This window comes from Tribolium castaneum, chromosome 6 (assembly GCF_031307605.1).
Source record: "Tribolium castaneum strain GA2 chromosome 6, icTriCast1.1, whole genome shotgun sequence".
Taxonomy (NCBI): Eukaryota; Metazoa; Arthropoda; class Insecta; order Coleoptera; family Tenebrionidae; genus Tribolium; species Tribolium castaneum.
Genome location: NC_087399.1, coordinates 9,058,143 through 9,081,102, shown reverse-complemented (window position 1 = coordinate 9,081,102; position 22,960 = coordinate 9,058,143). Strand labels below are relative to the sequence as shown.

Below are 22,960 nucleotides of genomic sequence, written 5' to 3'. Positions count from 1 at the left end.
TTTTCAAATAAAAACCACAAGTTAAGATTGGAAAAATGCAACTGTTTTTAATATTTTTTTTGTTATTAGCTGTTTTTGTTATTAGCTATAAAAACGCCAACATCGCATTTTTCCTCAAAACTAGCTATTATATAGATTATTCATGTACTTCAAAAAATTAATAGCCAATGTAATTTATACTTTTAATGAGAGATCTAATTATTAGTAACTATTTTACATTTTTATCAATCTTATTTGAAAAAATAATTTGATAAAATGCAACGTTGGTGTTTACAAGACATTTTAACTTGAAAAACGTATGCATAATAAAACTGTTGTTATAATTTATATCGGAGTTTTTGTGAAATGTTTAGAAGACTAATGACTATAATTTGAACTCAATTAGTTATGATTAAAAACTACAATGTGTATAATGTGTTGTCTACATTATTTATTAAATTTTTATAATTTTGTTATTGATGTAATTGTTATTTTCAAGGACATTATTATACAGGCTGTCTTGTGAGAAAATGCTATTAGCAAATGCTTTTACTAAGTTTTATCTGTTTTTCTTTTTGATAAAATAATTTATATCTTAACCATACATTAAGCATTACCTATTCATTGATATTTTTCTCTTAAAACGTTTCTGTGAAATTTTGTTGTCCTTCGTAATTTTTTTGTAAAATAAACCGATATCGAATAAAATAATAAAATCTGAACAGACCCAGTATTCAGTACACACTTTGCTATGTTAAAAAAAACAAGAATAATCAAAAAACTGGATCATCAGTTTATTTTTAATGTTGAATTTATAATTAAAATGTTTGCACTTAATGTGGCAAAACAGAAGTGTTTTTAAAAAATCATGACAATTTTTTACACAGCTATAATAACTCTTTTAGATGAATGTGCAATTCACATAAAAAGTGTAATATAATGCCATTCAGAACAACTTTAATGACACTTATGACTAGAGACCGAATTTTTAGGAAGTTATAAACTTTATTAAGGTGTCAAAAAAGGTTGTAAAAATCTGGGCATTAGGTATTAAAATATAATAATTTAGGATACATTTTTCATTAATTCCTTCGGAAATAAAAATATAATAAATTTTATTACAAAAACAGAAGCAAATACATTTTGTAAAAAACTTCAAATTTTTTACTCCACAAAAAAGAAGTTCAATAATTGTTGAACCTAAATATTCTTTTAAAAATTCTGTTGTAAAATTAATTTATTTTTCTGTCAAAAAATTTTAATTCATTTTTTAGGTTGAGATACATAGTTAATTAAAAAATTAAAAATTAAAAGTAAGTCATTTTCCAAAGTGGCTTAACTAAAATAATGACGTGAATGATAAATTATAAGGCTCGTGAATCTTCAGAATTAGGAGACTGTGCAGCTTTAAAAAAATAATAAGTTTAAAAACAAACTACTAAAAAATAGTGAGGTTAAAATTTATTTAATTTTTATTAACTCAACTAAGTTATAGAAAAAATATAGAAACTGGAAAGACTCTAGTACTAGGAATTCGAAACATTATTACATTCTGTATAAATAAAACAGTACACTATAAGAGACTGAAAAGCTAAAAAACTTAAAAACAGTAATACAATAAACTGAAAAAAAAATTGGAAATTAATGAAAAATATGGGAAAATTAAGCTAAAGTACTGAGAAACTTAAAAACTGAGTGATGAAAGCAAAAAGAAACTTTGAGATTGAAAGACTGGAAGCCTAAAAAACAAAAAATCTTTAGATGTAAATCTAAAAAACTATAAAATTGACAAATCAAATGTATTGTTTTAAATGAGTGCTTTATTGTTTTTTATGGGTATATATGGTTGTCTATATCTAATCTACCTACAATTTTTTAACTACATTTTAACACGTAATTTTATAACTTATAGTGAATGTAATGTACTAAATTGTGTTTTATATTTAAAAAATTACTTAACTGTGTTAAGTTTTTAACTGATTGTATTACAAACTGCCTTCATTGTGGCATTTATTTTTTGTTTCGGGTCTAGGCAACCAGTGATACATTGATAATTTTTTTCCCGTCAGATGTCCCGTCAGTGCTTGAATCTGATTGGCCCACGCTTATTCTCGAACTTTTGACAAATGGCTGACATTTGACAAGTGTCGTCTGGCGCGTCTTGTGCTAAGTGTCTTTCGTAATGCCCTCGGTGCAAAGTCACCCTTTCCGATGATGTGATTATGTGCGAAACTCCACCTCCCGTGATAAAATCAACATCAGCTGGCGACCTACTCAACAACACGATGACACTCCTCCCAGAGTCCCCCGTTCCCCAATCCGTGGAACTCTCCAAACTCAAGCGGACCTTCACCCTGCCCCGGAACCCCTTCAACGCGTCGAAACGCCGCCCCAAAGACTCCGACCCCGAGGACAAGAAAGTCTTCAGACGGCCGTCCATCCGCAAGTTCATCAACAAAATCGCGCAGCACATCGGGGGCGTCCCCGTCATCAACGGGGACTCGCGCGTGCCGCCCGTGGGGCTCCAGACGTGGGGCCCCGACGACACGCCGGGCGTCACAGGGCTCAAGAACCACGGGAATACGTGCTTCATCAACGCTGTGCTGCAATGCATCTCGCATACGGACGTCTTGGCCGAGTATTTCGTTCTGGATCGGTATAAAATCGACCTCTCGAGGCGGAATAAACTCAATTCGAAAAAGTTCGGGACGAAGGGCGAGATTACGGAACAGTTGGCGCTGCTGCTGAAGGCCCTGTGGGCCTGTCAGTACAGCCCCGAGCTGAGCACCAGCTTCAAGCAAGTGGTGGAAAGACACGGGAGCCAATACAAGGGCAACCAACAGCACGACGCCCTCGAGTTCTTGCAGTGGCTGCTGGATAAGGTGCACGAGGACCTCAATACGGCTTCCAAGAAGAAGTATAAGCTGATTAAGGTGAGCTTTCACTTTTGTCCCTCTTCCGGGTCACATTTTTCGCATATAAAGTTATTTTTTTGCCGAATAAATGGGTCACGTCGCCTGTCAAATGAAATGTGGACCAAGTTTTTTTGGCCGATTTCGGGGAAATACGCATTTTCATAACGGGAAACACGGCCGAGACGAGTATCATTGACTAAAGTGGTTTTTGTTTACACTGCAATAAACAGTTGTACGGTGTTATCAATTGTGTATTAGTAGGCTATGATATTTCATGTTTGTTTTATTTGAAAGAGGAAATTATAAAAAGTTACGAAAAGTGATGAATCAAAAAAATATTAACAAAAAACTAATCAGATATCATAAAGAATGCGAAAGTTTCTACGTTTTTTCCTTGTTTATTTTGTCAACTGTCTGCTTTTTGTAAAATTCCTATATTTTTATCTGAATTTGTCAATATTGAAAGAATGTTACGTTAAAATTCGGAAATAAAATTAACTAGACGCCCTCTGGTGATGACTTTTGAACTATGTCGAAAACAGTAAAGAAATTTTCGTAATGCCACATTTAACTGACATTTAATGAATTGTTCAACAATTTTGCGTGTATAGTGTTAATTACTTACAATAGAAAGAATTACTTTAAAAGTACGTGGTGGTAAATACTAGCGTTGACTTTGGTTCTGTAGTTTTTCGTGGTATAAAGTGTTTATTGTTGGAACTTGAAAGTGGATAAAAAGTGAAAAATATTTAAATTTTGATTACAAAGTGTTATCAAACAGTTGTCTAATTAAAGATTATAAGTAATGGATCACAGCGAACACAAAGTTTGGCTCAAGAAATCAATAAATTAGTGAAGTGTTATGAATTTTAGGTTAGAATTTTCCACTGAAAAAATCATGAAATGCTGTGGTAAATCTACAAAACTACAATAAAGATTAACAACTGGTGATACATTTAAACGTAAATTATGCCAAAAGGTAGGCTTTTCAATGTCTTTGTAATAATTTTCCAATAAAGAAAGTGAACCAAACAGTTATTCGTTATTCGTGTTTTCCTCGTCATCTCTCATTTGTCAACATAAGTTTCTTGCATCAAAGATGAAATAATCATTCCGCATAGGCAATGTAATAATTGTGAAGCCCCAAAATTCGTACAACGCTCAAAATATCCGAATAAACATTGTCCCGCCATTTATGGTTACTGTTTTCGACCTAGCTCAGTGGCGCCCCCAACGGTAATTTTACTTCCGAATTACAGTGTTCCAGAAACGCTTTAACTTTATTTAAGCCAAGGTGTACCTAATAATAGCACATTTTTTTTCACTAGATTACGTTTTATTGTAATTATACCACAGTTACAGACGTATTTAACCAATTTCTGCGACAGATTATGCAACTTACTAAGTTTATATTATGTGTACAGTCGAACAAAGTGAAAATGACGCCTCAATAATCGAGATTAATTCCTTTATTATTATTTTCACAAAAAGCGAAATTAAAATTTAATTCAGAATTAAACTAATTCTTTGACAAACGTCAGGTTATCTGAAAATGTATTTTTTAACGAAAAAGTCAGCAATTTTTTGTTTATCTTTATCATTGTTTGAAAATTATAATTTTCACATAATAGATTGACAAATCTAATTTGTTTCGATGTCAAATCTAAAAAATCTCTTGAGTTGTTTTTACATAAGCGTAAATAAGTTGGAACTATTTAATAAGAATTAGCTCTGAATATTTGTATTTTTAAAATTTCAGAAAATAAAAATAGGTAAGTTATTAACTTTTATAAATTATTAATATGTTTGTTTTTCATAAAATCAAGTTTAAAATAAAGAAAGTCTGTTTCGCACAGAAATTTTATTACTTAATTTTATTTTGAAAAACAGATTATCAAAAAAAATATTACATTAATAATAATAATAATATGTCTTTTTTGTCAATTTCATCTTATTAATGCATAATTTTCTTTAAGAAATGGTTTTCTTTAAACTATTTATCATTAAAAATATATTATTTTTATTTAATTAAAGCATGTACTTGCTATAATTACAATTACCAATAAATAAATTTTGTAGTAGAACTAAAAATTTCAAATAATTTTGCGGTTTTTTTTGGTTAAATTAAATAAATAATTTTGGTTTGTTTTTGATGACAATTACAAGATTAATAGAAAACTTAGGGCCGACTTACAGAACGTGTTAATCGCATCTCGATTTTTATTCGCGATTAACTTGTCGTTTGTCAATACCTGGCAGGGGCTGGTTTATTGAGGCCTCATTTTCAATTTGTTCGATAGTACATTCAATTTCATACCTTTAGAGAAAATGGCAACCGGATTTTTTATTTTTTTTAATAAAAAAGTGCATAAATTTAGACTTTAAAGTCTAAGAACCAGTTTACAGAAAGCGAAATTAAGATTTAAGTTAGAATTAAACTACTTCGAATTAAGTTGCCGTTTAAAATGCACTGAGAAATGTTAAGTTAATCTCGAATTAAAATTTGATTGCAATTAAAATGTTCTGTAAACCGGCTCTTAATCATTAAATAATAGTCTTCTATATAATTTTATGTTGTACCTAATGGAATTCATTGCTCAAGAAAATTCACCAATTATAAGAGAAAATTAATTATGAAATTTGACAGTTTTTGCCAAAGGTTCTACAGTATTTGCTTTTGCGTGATTTGTCTAGGGTCGGGAAAAGAATTTCCAAATAAGATTCTTTTGGTAGCGTACACCAAACCTAGTTTGTTGTATTTTTCGATAAATTTTGAGATAACTTGTTTATGTAATTCATAATTACGTAAAAAAATTGAAATTTATCTGTTGCATCCTCTTTTACTGTGTCTTAAATTACAGAGTTTACGTTGATTTAGTAACACGTAATACACTACCGAGAATATCATTGATAAAAGTGGTATTTGTTTACTTATTGGTTACAACAAAGCTATCAAATCTCATTCCAACAAAAAAATTGAATCACAAAGTGGGCCAATTTTTTTTGTTTTCATTTATTTTTCTCAACTCTCTAAGTAGAGACAGTGTAATATTACAAATTAATATTATAAGTATAATATTACAAAATTTTGATTTTGATTTGTCAATACTGAGACCATATTACGTCAAAATGTACACAGTGTTTAAGAAACAATTAAAAAGTAGAAAAAAAGTCTTACCTAATAATACTTTTGTATTATAATCTTTAGGATATATATATATCCGGTATATGTAATTTGTCCATTAAAGCCTAAAAGTAGTAGGTCTAGATTTTTGTACATGGTGTATGTTAATCAGTTATTAAAGCTAAAGAAAAGTTTTGCAAATGTACTTAAAATTTGGGAAAGATGATATCCGCCGATGGGTACAAAAATAAATGTGCCAAATTATTTTCGTTGTGATAGAAACAGACATCTTAAACAATTTAAAACAACAATGAAAACTGTTGCTATGAATATAAAAATAATACAAACTAATTTATTATTAAATACTGCACAAAAGAAAAAAGGAAAACCGTGAAAATAATAAATAAGAATTTTGCAATAAGTTGTATAGAAATTGATGAGTTTTATTACGTGATAAAATTAAGACATGTATTTCTGATTCACACTGTATCTATTTAAATGTTGAAATTAGGTTGAAATTAGGTTGAAATTAAAAAGAAAAATGGGAAAATAGTATCTAAAATAAGTACATGATAAGAACATGTATATTTAGTTGCCTCCAAGCTGTCAAATGTCATTTCAAGTATACTGCAAGAAACCTAAAAAAACAGCGGAAGAGATTTTTTTTTTTTCGCAACAACTGTAAAATTCCTAAATTATTGTAATCTTAATTTGTCAATATTGACTAAATATTACGTCAAACTGTACCGTGTTCTAGCATCAGTACATAATTAAAAACTACAACTTCATTTAAGTCAATAGTTACCAACCTAAGAAGAAGTCACCTGTTTTTTTTCTGTTATCAATTTATTCCAATTACAGAAATACTTCGATGCATTGCTAAGGCAACTATACAAATTTATTTGCATGTGCCTTTCAGGCTACGCGATTGGACGTAAAATGGGTTTTCGAATAAAAATTGAGTTTCTGTTAGTATCACCAAGATTCGTTTTGTACGCATAATAAGTTGGTTATAACTAAATATTTATTTTTGCATCTTCTTTATTGAATTTTCAATATTACAGGGTGTTTTAGCTAAGAGTTTCGGTTATTATTTTTGTTAATGGTAAAGTAACACTGATAAGCAAATATAAATACTATGTGTTAGATTGCAGCTTTCAAAGGTTAAGTACAGTTTCTGTGGTAAAAATCATTTCAATTTATCCATTTTACCTACATCTAGTAAGTTTTTTTGGGTCATTTGGAACAGTAGATAATAACCATTTGTATAAAGTTACTGAAGATTCCTTTTATTCTGCATAATGTTATTTATAAAAAAATCCAGTTTCATCAATGCTTATCAAATTTTGTACAAACATTGCGTGTTTTTTCCCTACAATTTCGTTTAATTGCAAACAAATGAGAGAAATGTTCGTATCGAAACACGATTATTTCGGTGTCGTTGCCAACTACGATAACAGTTTTTTTTTATGTAATATTTACTGTTTTTATTATTACCGACAGTTTTTACTCGTGACCTTGATTAAAGTGTTTAACAATTAAGTCAACAATTATAAAAAATTCGCTGTGATTTATTGCCACAGGTCGACCATATTTATGATAGTGATAATAAAATAAAAAAGTAGTTTAGTTGGCTGTGCCATGGAAACAGTTAACAAAGGTGGCTTGAAACAATGTCAATTAAAAAACTCAGTGAAAAGTATTCACACATCTGAGACTAGATCAGAAATAAACTGTTGCATAGAGCACAATATTTATTCTATTTATCTGGTCAATAAACTTTACAGTTAGTGTTACAAAATCGACGTTTCTAGACCAAATCGTCATTAACGCGTGACTTCTGAACCTAGAAATTCGCCCAATCATTTCGGTTTTAATTATAGTTTGTTTCATTGTCATCATCACCTGGACGGGCCGAATTTTCCTAAACTAGCCACTGAAATATTCCGGCGACCTTCCTCATTTTTCCGATTTGGAGAGTGTGTTTATAACATGTAAATCACCGAAAGAGAAAGTCGATTTTTTTCAGTATTCATACGGGTAGTACCATTAAAAAAATTTGTTCGCCGCGTTGCTCGTGAAAAAACAAAATCGTGTCATGGCCACTCGGCCATAAAACACGTGACTTCCCCTCGACGGGAGGATACGCGAGTCGTAATTCAACTCGTCCGTTTCCTGTCGAAGGAAGAGCATTCTTTTGAAGATGAGGGGACGCCTTATATTTATAAAAGTCGAGCTCGAGACGAGCTTTTAATCGATTCGGTCGCATTCTTGGCATTCCCAAGTCTCGAGGCGTTTGAATAGACAAAAGGAGGGAGCGGATTTCTGTGACGACAGATTTGTAGTTTTCAGACTGAGTGGCAAAATTTCGTGAACTTTTATTAATGAATAATTTAGTCGCCAACCTTGGACCGTTAGTCATCGATAATTTTATCCAACTTAATTATTTGTCTATTTTTCTCCCTTATGAATGAGCAACATAGGAAGTAGGTCATCCTTGATAGATTTTTATCATCACTGGCGACCGCAACCTACAAACGCCCCGAGAATGGAAACGATCAAAACATTGTAGAAAAAAATATCTCATCGAACTTGAAATTCCAATAACAACAATTTGTGATCTAATTATGCGCAATTGCCTCTAATTGGTAACGAAAACAGAAAAAATTCCGAAAAGAGAAACGCGTTGGAAACGCCCACGATTGAATTAATTCAATTTTTCACTAATTGAATTATGCTGATTTTATAAACGCTCGTCCGCAGGAAGTTGCAGACAGTCGGAAGTCGTTAAGTGGCAAAAAATTGTTATAATTAGAGCACTTTTTTAAAATGTTATGTTATCACGTTTATTTCTCTGTTTAATCACGCGTCAGTTTAATTTATTTAGAGATCAAGTAGTCGGTGATACGACATACATGTTCTAATCTTGGACGTTTTGTCAAGAAAAGAACGATTAGATAAACGGCGAAATGTAAACAATTGTTCATTAATTTTATAAGAAATTGATGCCTTCGTTTCTGATCAAAGTGGCCTCTGACGAGTGCATTTGTCATTTTTGACACATGTTTGCTTGATTGCATGAAAATAATGCATTTTTTACTATGTTTATTAATAAATAAACTTATCGTTGGAGCATATCATGCCACCTGTGAATAATTGAGTTGTTTTTTCTCCCACTCATGACTAACACCAACATAACAAATTTTTGTCGGCCAATAGCCAGTTCGAAGTTTAATTTTTCCCGCAGTAATATCACATGAGTCACACCTTCCGTTTGATAAAAGATAATCGACTGATTTTCATAACTCATAATTTAACTGAAGAATTGTCGATTTGGGATCGTTGATTGTAATTTTATGACCTAATTTTTGATGGATGCTTTGCGTGTCTGTGTTGTTTGTTGTTTATTTGTTGTTTTATTTTTTAATTCGTGGGTTGATTACACTTTCATGACGTGATATTTTTACCTAATTTTAGGCATTGTCGTCGTCTAGATGATTAATTAACGTCAGGCTTCAAGGTGTGTTTAGTTATGAATGGTTGATAAAATAATAAGCAAATCGATCGCTTCGACGTGATATAATCGGATTATTTTTTTTATGAATGTTTCGATCTTTCTGAAATTGTTGGGTGGAGTTTTCAGGTCTACTTTCTGAAATTCCGGTGTCATTTTTACGACACGGATAGACTTTTATAATTTCATGTGTCGAGGAAATGCGAAGAGAAAGTAACATTAAAAATTGACGGTTGTGGAAGGAAAACGCTCTATAATTCAAATTCTATTGAGGAAGAATATTGTAATAATTTATGTCGTTCTTGACTAGGGTTGGCTTATACTCTTTTGAATGAACGATTCACACAAAATTAATTAATGTCACTCAGAACAAATTTAATCACCATAATTCCATAAATCTTTCTGCTTATCATTATCACTCTATACATTCATATAGGGTGTCCTAACGCTTTGAAAAAGCCTATTATTGACCTTTGCATGTTAGAAAAATGTTTTACTTACAAAAGCTGTAGATACTAATTTTCTGACTCACTTAAATTATTTTCAAGTATACAGGCTGTTTCCCAAATTAGCTACAAATCTATGTTTTTTTTAATGGAACACTGTATTTTTTTGCATTTTTTGATGCAACTTTCAACACTGATGTTTTTAAACTAAATAATTATTGCTCGATTTTGCTTAGTTTTTTAAATAATTTGATTATTTACCGAAAACATTTTTTTAAAATTTTAAATGGTACACCCTATTTATTATTTTCGCATCTAAACGACTTCTTAATTGTTTCTCTAAAAATATACAGTTAATGAACAGTCAATTAGGAAAGTTTTTAGATAGTCAATTTAATAATCTTTGAGAAGCAAAAACAACAACTTTTTCAAGTTATTTAACTCTGAACAAACTTAATTTTTCTACGTTTCTAATCGCAGTATGCTAAACGATTGGTACAGATTTAAGTCTGTTTTTGCCAGAAAAAAACAAATTATTTAAAAAACTATGCAGAAACGATAAATACAAGTATTAAAAGCTACGTCCAAAAATGCAATAAAAATTAAACTGTTCCAATAAAAAAAACATGTTTGTATTGTTGTTAATTTTTGAGACACACTATATATTTAAAAATAATTTTAGGTGATGCAGAGGGTTAATATCTCGGGCTTTTGTAAAAAATATTTATTTTTCAATTATTTAGGTCAATAATGGACTTTTTAGCTCGTTATAAAGTGAAATTTTTCTCAACGGACACCTCCTATGAGCGGACTTCTTTGACAAATGGACATCTTTGTTGGTCTCGTTTTGAGCTAATGATATTGTTTCTGTTTTAAGCGGACTGTCCAATAAACGGACGCGGACAATGTAATTAGAATTCTTGAACATAAAATTTCTCCTTTAAGCTGACAGCTTGCCATATGCGCCTGTTATTAACTTATTAATTATTATCATGACCACCTATCAGAAAATTCGAGAAATCACATAAATGGGTACAGGTTTTATTTCATTGACATGTAGCAAAATTTGAAAAAAAAATTTTTTCAAGAAATAGTTAATAGTATTATGCTTCTACTTCTTTAATATTTTTTTTCTAGTTTGTGTCTATGTATACTTTAATATTTTTTTAAGAGGACACTCTATTAACGGGACCAGCGTTGGTGTCCGCTTCTAGGGACAGGGTGTTCCTTTTAACACGAGATACATTATTTTTAATAGATTTAGCCTAAATCATTTTAATAAAATGTTTTTAATAACGGAGATAATTTTAAGTTTTTCTAAAATTTTGAGTCTTGTCGGTCCTGTCTAACTCCCGTTTCGAGATGAGCGCTTCAAAAACATCTACTTCATTATTGTGGATACCAGATTTTCGAAAATGTTTTTTTATTTTTATTTTTTCATGATCTAAGTACACTTTGAATGCCGCAGCTGCTCCTGATAGCAATGCCAACACAATTTCATGAAATTTGTAAGATTGTTATTATTGTAATAGTGAGCCTATCCGACTAATTAGATGACAATTGTAACACTTTTTGTTGATTACGCCAATGGTTCTTTGATTTTTTTGATCTGAACAGGGTTGGTGTCCAAAATTTCAAAAAAAGAAGTTATTGTACCTTCGTTGTCATCAACATTTTATTAAGGTGTTTTAGGCTAAAACTCTTAAGAACAATGGCTAGCACCGCTTAAAAGGAACGCCTCAACTTTGCGAACACTCTGTATAACTCTTCAAAAAAATTTTTTTTGATTAAATTTTTAACACCTCAGAGGGTCAGATATTTTTTTTTTGAATTCCACAACAAATTAAAATTGAAAACACTGGAAACAAAAGAACAACAATTAAAACGGTTGCTAAGGATAACAAATACATAAAAAATACACATATTATAAATTAAAAATCAAGTTGCTTGACTGCATTTTTAAGCTTTACTGAACTGAATACGGCAGTTGTTTCGATACTTTTGAATCACTCTGTATAATTTTTTAAGGAAGATTGTGAATTGGATCATTTGGATTTTTGCAATGATGGTCTTACTGACCACTAAGAAATTATAAAAAAAATTATGTATGACATCTGATTTAAGATGCAACAGCTCGTAAAAGTTGCTTATAATACTTACTTTATTGTGGAATTGTCAGAAAAGCAGACCCGTTAACTTTGTTTTTAATGATATGTTTTAGTGTGTAGTTGATTTATTATCCAATTTTTCAAAATGAATTGTTAGAAAACATTTTTTTTTGGTTTTTGAAATGAATTAAGAAGACCAGTTGTAGGTAATGTATACGGCGTTGCTATTTTTTGTTTTTGATTTTAGTCTTTGTTTAGAAAACGAAAATCGAAAATAGTATTTTGCGTAGTTTATGTACCTGCTCTTAAGGCCCTATCTGCGACTTTTAATACACCCGATACGTGAAATAGACCGAGGCGGTGCCGAGCTGGACACCTTAGTTATTTTCTCCCCTATTTTTTCAGACTTCCGGCCGTTCGGACGAGGTGATCGCCGCCGAAACCCTCGAAAACTACAAACGGTGCAACAATTCCTTCATCCAGGGCGTGTTCCAGGCCCAGTACCGGTCATCGTTGAGTTGTTCCCGTTGCCGCACCCAATCCAACACCTTCGATCCGTTCCAATGTATCTCCGTGCAATTGCCCCAATTCAGCAAACAATCGATCTATGTCACGGTGAGTGTAATTAAAAAATCCGCAACTTTCCGCTCTAGTTTGAAAATTATTACAGGTGTTGTATACGTCGCAGCAGCCAAGACAGGTCCAAATCGGTTTGAGTTTACCATCGGGAGCTACCGTTTCAGAATTGAGGGATATCCTCGAATCGGACACGTCCATCGAACGTGCCAATATGTTAATTACCGAAATTGGAGAAACGGGGTTTTTGAGGACTTTTACCGACACGCAATCGGTGAATATTATAAGTGAGATTGATCCGATCTATTGCATCGAAGTAGCGCAATTGAAGGATCTGGAAGAGGACACGACCAGTGCGTATATTTTGTTGTGTTGGATTAATGTGGTTCAAGAGGGAGATGGCTTTAAGAGGTTCGGTAAGTGCAAGGTTAATACCTTCTGCAACAAGAGCAATAAAGTTCACTTTTATCTAATTTTTAATTCCGCAAAATTTTGACTTTTTTTTTAAATTTTTTTGTACAGTAATTTAACGAATAAATAAAATAATTAAAATAAATAAAATAAAATAAATAGAATAAATAAAATAAATAAAATAAAATAAAAAATAACGAATAAATAAACGAATAAACTTTTTATTTTTTTATTTCGGGTACTTTTTTATTTTTATTTATGTTTTATTTTGGCCACAGGTCAAAATAAATCCGTCTATTTTGTAGGGTTTTAATTCAATTTTTATTTATTACATTCGCTGAGTCTTTAAATTTTACCGTTTTCACGGAAAATGCGTTTAAAATTGTTCCGAATTGTTGGTAAAAGATAGGTCGAGGGCAAGAATAATGCAGTCATCACATTTTTTCAAGTTGCGACAAAGATAGAGATATAACATTCTCTATCATTCAATTTATTCTCTAAAAGGTTGTGCCATGCTTTTACAAATTATTCGGAAGTAAAATTACCGTTGGGGGCGCCACTGAGCTAGGTCGAAAACAGTAACCATAAATGGCGGGAAAATGTTTATTCGGATATTTTGAGCGTTGTACGAATTTTGGGGCTTCACAATTATTACATTGCCTATGCGGAATGATTATTGCATCTTTGATGCAAGAAACTTATGTTGATAAATGAGAGATGACGAGGAAAACACGAATAACGAATGACTGTTTGGTTCACTTTCTTTATTGGAAAATTATTACAAAGACATTGAAAAGCCTACCTTTTGGCATAATTTACGTTTAAATGTATCAGCAGTTGTTAATCTTTATTGTAGTTTTGTAGATTTACCGCAGCATTTCATGATTTTTTCAGTGGAAAATTCTAACCTAAAATTCATAACACTTCACTAATTTATTGGTTTCTTGAGCCAAACTTTGTGTTCGCTGTGATCCATTACTTATAATCTTTAATTAGACAACTGTTTGATAACACTTTGTAATCAAAATTTAAATATTTTTCACATTTTATCCACTTTCAAGTTCCAACAATAAACACTTTATACCACGAAAAACTACAGAACCAAAGTCAACGCTAGTATTTACCACCACGTACTTTTAAAGTAATTCTTTCTATTGTAAGTAATTAACACTATACACGCAAAATTGTTGAACAATTCATTAAATGTCAGTTAAATGTGGCATTACGAAAATTTCTTTACTGTTTTCGACATAGTTCAAAAGTCATCACCAGAGGGCGTCTAGTTAATTTTATTTCCGAATAATACAAAGAAACAAAGCCCTAGCCTTCTAGAATACATTTTTTAATTTTAAGAGCAGTCGGAAATTGCATTTTTATTTTGGATTGGATTTAATCTGGAAATGATTCGGATATACATATTTATGGCTAAAACCCTGGGAAACTATAAGACTTTAATTCTCTCGCTCCCTCTAGGTCGTCCGATCAAGCAAAAATTACGCGCACGTCCTTGGCCGTAATGAAGATGATTCAAACGTTAGCTAATTGCCCAGACATGATGACCCATTTATTATCACAAAATTGTCACCTTTTCCCTCTCTTTCATCAATTTTTTTATGATAATATATGTATTTTTACGACAATCATAAAAACATAATAAAAATCGCCAGTTGAATTCATCCCTGACATTTCGAAATAACACAAATAAACAATACAATCGTTTGCCCTTTTCCGATTTATCTCAAATATTTACGTAAATAACAGATGACGTTTATTTCGGGAAATTTCATTCTAAATTTATGCTTTATCCGATCTAATCCGAGCTATCTACATAGGGTAAGTCAGGGATATTTGGACCATTTTTTTACAAATCTGCACAAAACTATGATTTTTATTTTTTATTTTTATTTAGTTTACCTATTTTTGTTTTAACGGAAAACATTTTTTTCTCACAATTTTTCCGTTGGTAAATAGTGGAATAACCGTCTTGAAAATCAGAAATCGTGACTTCATTCCAATGAATTGTCGACAGAGTTGTTTTGCTATCAAAATAAATAAATAAATAAAAAGGGTTCAATAAATAGGTACAGTTGGTTTAATAAAAAAGGGACAAGTTAATTATTTAACTTGTGTAAGATTGATCACTTTACTGAATTACAAAGATTGTCAATTAATTTTTGACACTGTCATGTTTGTTTCTATTGACAGCTGTATGTATTTAGGGGAAAAACCAAGAAAGTCTTCTTTAGTTGGAAAATATTAAGTATATTTTTCTTCATGCTGTCTAAAAAAATTCTCGTATAGCTCTGCTTAAAACGTATTAAAGCTGGAATGTTCCGACAAAACAATAAACTGCGAGGTTATTTAAAATTGAATATAAAAGTTGAATTAGAAAAAATGTTTTTCTCAGAATGTGTACAGGGTGCTTAAAAACCCGCGTATCAACTCAATGATATGTGGTAGAGAAATGTTAACACATACAGGTTATACAGGGTCCTTAAAAAACATCGATACAGTTAAATATAATAAAAACTATTTATCAAATCTTATTGAAATTTGGTGTATGCTTAAAAGTATTTAAATTCTGTCGTCTCAGGTGTTTATAAACTATTAATTTCATTTGTTCTGGGAATACAAGGCTAACTTATTTTTTATGGGAAGAAGGGTAAAATTTAATTTTTTAAGAAGAGCATTTTTTTTTTCTGAGTTCCGTGCACATGCATACCTTATTTTTAAAAAATATTGAAGTAATAAAATTTTGTTAGTCTTGGAAATGAAAACGTCTTTATTTAATGTTAGCTGTTTGCCGCCTGAACTTTGACCAAAAAATAAGTAATAGTTAATAACAATTCTTAAAGTAACACTTTTAACTAAAAAAGAACACATTTTAATAAAAAAAAATTTATTAATTATTCATTTTTAATGAATGATATGTGGCAACGTTATCTAACAATCGTGACCGCAATAAAATTGATCAACAATAAAAATGAATTATTTTCGAAACGGTTTCTTAAGGAAGTGTTGGCACATTTACAAATTTTTATTTTTTTGATATTTTTTTTTTTCATTCAAAGAACTTCTAGTAAACTGATAGTAAATTAAAAATTATATATTAAAGTATGGTAGCGCTCAGCTCCGTTTGCGTGTGCGTCATCTGACATTTCTGTCACTACGTTTACATAGCAGGGGCATAGCGGTGACAAACTATCAAATATTTTTTGAGGTTACGAAGTGTTTAAATTATGAGTTGTTACAAAAAATACAGATTCACAAAACAAGAACTAATAAACGCAGAATCAAAAACCTAACGAAACGCAAATCACAAAACACTATAAACGAACAGAAAATACTTGCGATTAACACCGATAACACTTTCGACAACCATGCGACGACGTCTATAATTTACTGTCAATGTCAGTTTGACAAATTCGTGACACTTGATGGTGTTGTCGAAGTGCACATGTAAATTAATGTTCAAGGATACCACCCTTAGATAGCCCTTAGCTGTTTAAATTTGCATTGTTTTTGATAATTTTTTATAGCTTTGTGTTGGTAATGAAAAAATGAAATTGATGACGCACACGCAAATCGAGCTGACCGCCACTATATAAGTGGATATTGAGGTGTTTAAAACACGCGCGATTTTTCGAGCACGAGGGCGTTGTCGGAGTGTTCGAAATAGAGCAAGTGTTATAAAGACCAGTTATCCACAAATTCTTTACGTTATTTTTTTATTGGTTTACTTTGAAATCATAAATACTGATATTGGAAATAATGTAATGTGGGATCAGTATACCTTTCATTGTCATGGAATTGATTGTTATTGTAATAAAAAACCATTAAAAAGTTGCCACTGACACTTTAAAAAAAGCTGCTGCGTGCTTTAAATAAGCAAAATAGTTTACCAATAAAAAATAGTGATTCATTATTGTGATAGATAATGAGTATTTACTGTAAAACTTAAAAAATTAAACAATAATGAAAGCTGAAGAAGTTTACAAAATATGTTTGTAGCTCTAATTTTTTTTAAATATGACTTTAGGAAATTTCTTGTAATCTACACATGCTTGTCAACATTAACGTACCACTGTGTTGGTGCGCTAGTTTTTGAGCACCGTGTTGATTGTTTTTTTATTTTATCAGTGCTTTTAAGTCTAGAATATTTTAAGGTTTAACGTAAAACAATAAAAACTACTGGTCAATCTTTCCCGGACTTACCCTAATTTTTGTCTTTTTCTTCATTCGATTGCAGGCAGCCCCTACACGATGCAAGTCTCCCGCGAAACCTCCTACGAGGACCTCCAAAAACTCCTCCTCAAAGAAATGGCCCCCATCCTCCACGACGACATTCTCACCTCAGCTCAACCAAAAGGCGTTTTCAAAATACGCATTTCGGATCCGGCTTGTAACGACAACGAGCCTCCTTGTTATCTCGAACCCGAACTCGAGCATCCACTTTTTATGGAAGATGTCGATCAAGCGCTGGCTTTATGTAGTGAAGAAGGGGGCCCACCACATGTCAAACTCGTCATCGAATTTACACAGAGTGCCAAAAATGCAATCATCGCCGACGATACGGACATCATCGAGGAACATTCGTCCGTGAAACAATTGAAAGCGCAAGCGCTACAAGGGGGCGCACCTTTGACTTTGGAGGAGTGTTTAAGGGATTACACCGAAGCGGAGACTTTGACGGACGCGTGGCGGTGCCCCCATTGTCAGCAGTACCAACCGGTGGTGAAAACACTGGACATGTGGTCGTTGCCGGACATTTTAGTCGTGCATTTTAAGCGGTTTCGACAGTAAGTTTACATATTTTTTTTACAAAATACTTTATCCCAAGTTGCACAGCTTCAACCATTTGGCAACTGCAGCTAAAATATAGTCATGAAAACGTCATTAAAGCCGAATCAAATGTTTTTCTTTGCTGTGAATTACCTTATTGCTTTTCAGTCAGTAGTAAATCATACAATTCAACACATGTCTGAGCCAAAATGCACCCACAACATTATTGTCCTTAAAGGAATTTGTTAAAAGCCTTATAACAGCAAAAAAAAAATCTATATACAGCTATTTCTGGGATATTTTATTAGCTTTCCTAAACCTTATTGCAACCATATTACAGATCAATAGCTGTGAAAATTTTTTGGCAGTTAATAAGTCATGAAGGCCAATTCGCTGCGTTATCACTGTTGCAGCTTTTTAGAAATTTTGGAATTAGTAAACAAAATGGCTGTTTATACTCTGGATTTTAGCTAAAAACTTTATTGACCAAAATACTGCTTAGAATTTTATCACAACCACATTTTCGTTGTGTTAGCTGTCACTAAAAAATAAAAGTCAGTACGTTGAGATACATCCTTTGGAACTTTATTGCCAAATTTTTGATATAGTAGGCAAAAACGTCATGTATACATAATTTTATGCTCTAAGAGTTCCACTGGTCATGATATAGTTTTTTTACCGTTACGGAGCTGTGGAAACATTTTAGCTATTGATGAATTACTGCTACATTTTATAATTAAAATTTGTGGCCAATGGTTACAATCGATGCTGTGGAATTTATTGAAACTCAAAGTGGGTTTCAGCACAATAAGCACTTTTTTTTCACTGCTCTTAAAAACGTCTCATGTCAAAGAATGTTTTTTAAAAAATACATAAAAAATTCCAACATTGGAATTCTCTAATAATTATTTATTGTTTGAAGTAAGAAGATGTCTGTTTATTTTATTTCGATTTTTACATAATTTGTGTCAACCAATTATACTCGAACATACGCCCTTAGAGGTTAATAGAGTTGCTAGATGTGAAAAGTATAATTCGCTATTTTGGGCGGTAAAAAAGTGTAAAATGTTATATTTTATATTTCGTGGCTCGTTGGAAGGCAAAGGACAAAAAAATTTATTAATTAAATAATAAATAAATAAATTTTGGAGTGATTTACCTCACAGAGAGAAAGACAAAGTGTATGGCACTACTTTGTTAGAAGCCAGATTTTAGCTAAATAGCTGTAAAATACATTCTACGGAAAATTAAGCTGAAAACTAACATGTTATTCCACATCACAGCCTTATAGTTTTAAATGCTGGTACCAGGGGATAGGACATCTAAATTTACAACAAAAGAATAAACAATAACTTTTCAGCAGATTTAATCAATTTACCGTCGCAATATATTACAAGTGTAACGTTACTAAAGTTGTAAAAAGATTTTTTTTCAAAAGAAATGTTTTTTTAAAATGTTATTAAAAAATTACAATGAAAGATTTATTGTATTTTCTGTTATTTTGAAGGCACATTACTTTTTTGGATATTTGTTATGCATATTTGTCAATACATTTCAGTTCGCAGAAACTTAAAAAAATTACTGAGAAGAAATATAAAGCTTAATACAGTAAAACCTCTCAACAACGGACACCGATGGGGAATTTTTAATTGTCCGTTGTGGAGAGGTGGAAATTTCAATATAGGTTTTGTTACGTTCCTACAAAAATGTCCGTTGTGAAGAGGTGTCCGTTATTCGGAGGTGTTCATTAAGGGAGGTTTTACTGTATTATTTATCATGAACACATAAAAAAGAAAGTAACATCCACCATTGCTATAAGAGAGTCTAACATCTGGTGTTACCATATTATAGTTATTTAGTTTTCTGTCTGGATGCTTAGGAGCATTTACAGGTTTATGCTCTTAATTATCTACAATATATAACCATTTTTGCATCAAAAGCGAAATGGCTTCATTTGACCTTATATTGCTAGACGTTGTATAGTTATTAATAATACCAGTGCAAAAACACAAAACAGCACTGTTGTTATGCAACGAGAAGATGCGAGTGTCATTCAAATTTTTTTTGTTGGAATTTAAAACACGTTTCAATGGGAAGCGTGTTTTAAAATACTGTTTATAATCTAGGATTCATAAATTAAAAAGAAGGCTTAAAATGTTACCAACAAAAAAAAGCTAAAAAAGCGCCAAATCGGTCAGTACAACGTTACAGAAACCGTACCAAAGCACTTCTGTGGCTGGCTTTAAAAGTTAAATGGCTGATCAAACAACTGTGGGTGCTACTTGGTTTGGCGAACCAAAAAATTTAGAAACATAAAATTCCCCAGTTTTGACTGTTGACATTTCAGGCAAACTTTGCGGGGCTGTAGCAGCGCCAAGTTGATCAATATGGTGGATTTCCCGGTTTATAACCTCGACATGAGCCCCCATTTGGCCAATAAGGGCCAAAACATCTCCGAGGACCAGATGATAATGACCAATGGTTGGAGTCCGTTTAAACGTACCCGTAAACAATCGAACGCCAACGACAACATGTACGACCTTTACGGTATTTGCTACCATCATGGTAGTGATATCGAAACCGGTCATTACACCGCCGCCTGTAAAAACCCCTACGACAACCAGTGGTACCTCTACGACGACGCAAAAGTCACCAACTTGTCGAAACAAACCGACGACATCAGCGCCCTCTTGGTCAACAACAGTGCCTACATCCTGTTTTACCAACGGCGTAACGTTGGCTCGAGTACCAGCAGTGCGGCCAGTACCAGTTCCGTGGGCTCCTCCACCGACCATTGGGTGTCCAGAATGCCCAAATTTGTACCACCGAAAAACATCAAAATCGAGAAAAAGCCGAAAGTTGACGAAGAAACGAAAACGAGCGAAGAAGTCGCGTTGCGTAATTCACAGAATACGCTCGACAGTGCTGCCAATCCACGAAAATCTCTAGACAAGTCGACGAGTACCGAAGAGGTTAAGTTGTATACGACGAGTATTTATATTAATTCTTGCGGCGAAATGGACAAGGAGGTGTCAGAGGGTGAGGTCAAGGTTACGATGACGGAGCCCGAGGTCAGGAAAGTGTACACAACGACGGCTGCGGTGCACCGGCACTCGGATAATGTGTCAAGGACGAGGCTCAATTGGGTAAGTAAGTTGGTACAGTCACGATCGTAAAGAATGTTAACCCTAAAGAACGCAAACTATAACAAAAAACCTGCCAGGGCATGGATTCATTATTTGATATGTTATCAATTAATATAATTAGAGTCGGTGTACAGAAAACGAGTCAATTTAATTCAACTTTAAATTAAATCAAACTAAGTTATAGTGGCGGTCAGCTCGGTTTGCGTGTGCGTCATCAATTTAATTTTTTCATTACCAACACAAAACTGTAAAAAAATTATCAAAAACAATGCAAATTTAAACAACTAAGGGGTATCTAAGGGTGGTATCCTTGAACATTAATTTACATATGCACTTCGACAACACCATCAAGTGTCACGAATTTGTCAAACTGACATTGACAGTAAATTATAGACGTCATCGCATGGTTGTCGAAAGTGTTATCGGTGTTAATCGCAAGTATTTTCTGATCGTTTATTGTGTTTTGTGATTTGCGTTTCGTTAGGTTTTTGATTCTGCGTTTATTAGTTCTTGTTTTGTGAATCTGTATTTTTTGTAACAACTCATAATTTAAACACTTCGTAACCTCAAAAAATATTTGATAGTTTGTCACCGCTATGCCCCTGCTATGTAAACGTAGTGACAGAAATGTCAGATGACGCACACGCAAACGGAGCTGAGCGCTACCATACCATTTATTTTGCATTGACAAAAGTCAATTTAGTCGCGAATTACAATTTTATTATAATTAAGACCTTCGTAAACCATCTTTTAATTAATCACAAATGACTTTATCGCGTAAAATGGATAAAGAATAATTTGATGTTTTATCTTTCTAACGAAAATATAATTTGAATTAAATTTTAATTGCGGTTTAAACGTAAACCGGCCCTTAATCTGTTATAAATTAGGAAATATAAATGTGGTATTGTCTTTGTTTTGTGACACTATCAAACTACTCATTAAATTATAATTATAATTATTACTTAATTCTAATAAAACTCATAGGATTTGTTTACACAACATTTAATTTTAATTACAATTAAATTTTAATTTCTGATTAATTTAACATTTGTTAAATAAATGACAACTACATTCAATTAAAGTTTAATTCGTCTTCAGTAAATCGACCATTTTAATTTTTCACACCCCTAAACGAATAATCACGTTGTTTAGTCGGAACTCTTAAAAATCAAGTTATTATTTAATTAGAAAAGAAAACCTTACTTTACTTAAAATGCTAACACATTAAATAATTCCTCATCTAATTTACGTAATACAGTTATAATTATTTTGAGTGAATTAATTACATTTATTAATTTACACGATTAAAATATCGTTGATGTTGCAAAAGTAAAAACACGAAGTCATGCTTTACAGCACATGAATTCTCTGAAGGAATGTTTATTGACGTTTGTGACCCAAAAGATTTGTTGCTGCGGTTTGAGTTCAGTCCCTTGCTTATAGGATTGACATGCTTTATGATCGTGACTGTACAACTGATTGTGTTCCTTTTTGTAACAAGAGTTTTGCAGATGTCGCCACAGCCGGTACGAAAATTGAACCAATCGCAACAGTCGGTTTGAATACTTGTAAATAAGCACTAAGTAGTTGCCTTTGTTAAGTGGGTTTTAATCAGATATTTAAGAGATTTGTTTTATTTTTTAATATTTTATTTACCGTTTAAGTAAATATTTATTTTTTGTGAGGGTATTTATACCGTTTTTGTTAGTGGTGATATTAACTGAGCTTGTGTAATCTTGCAATTAATCACCGACAATAAGTTTTCAGTTCTTTTGATGGCTTTATTTTGTTTTTTGTTAAATTACTAGTCATCATTGAAATACCAAATAAAAGTATTTCCACTTATTATAGGATTAAAATAGTAGCAGTCGGTACTGTAACGTGTAACGTGCCTTAAATTGGAATAAACATTATTACCCTTTGTTTACATCACTGGTTAATAAATTTTTCATCAAT

At 32.1% G+C, this 22,960-nt stretch overlaps 1 protein-coding gene across 1 annotated transcript; it reads left to right on the top strand.

The window, feature by feature from the left end:
* The first annotated feature begins 2,053 nt into the window (after positions 1 to 2,053).
* Positions 2,054 to 22,931, top strand: Usp15-31 (Ubiquitin specific protease 15/31). The gene is made up of 6 exons (XM_964037.5): positions 2,054 to 2,912; positions 12,492 to 12,701; positions 12,757 to 13,078; positions 17,323 to 17,872; positions 20,203 to 21,001; positions 22,516 to 22,931. Exons 1-6 carry the CDS (start codon positions 2,202 to 2,204, stop codon positions 22,564 to 22,566), a joined length of 2,643 nt encoding a protein of 880 aa, XP_969130.2. The 5' UTR covers positions 2,054 to 2,201; the 3' UTR covers positions 22,567 to 22,931.
* Positions 22,932 to 22,960: the final 29 nt, after the last annotated feature.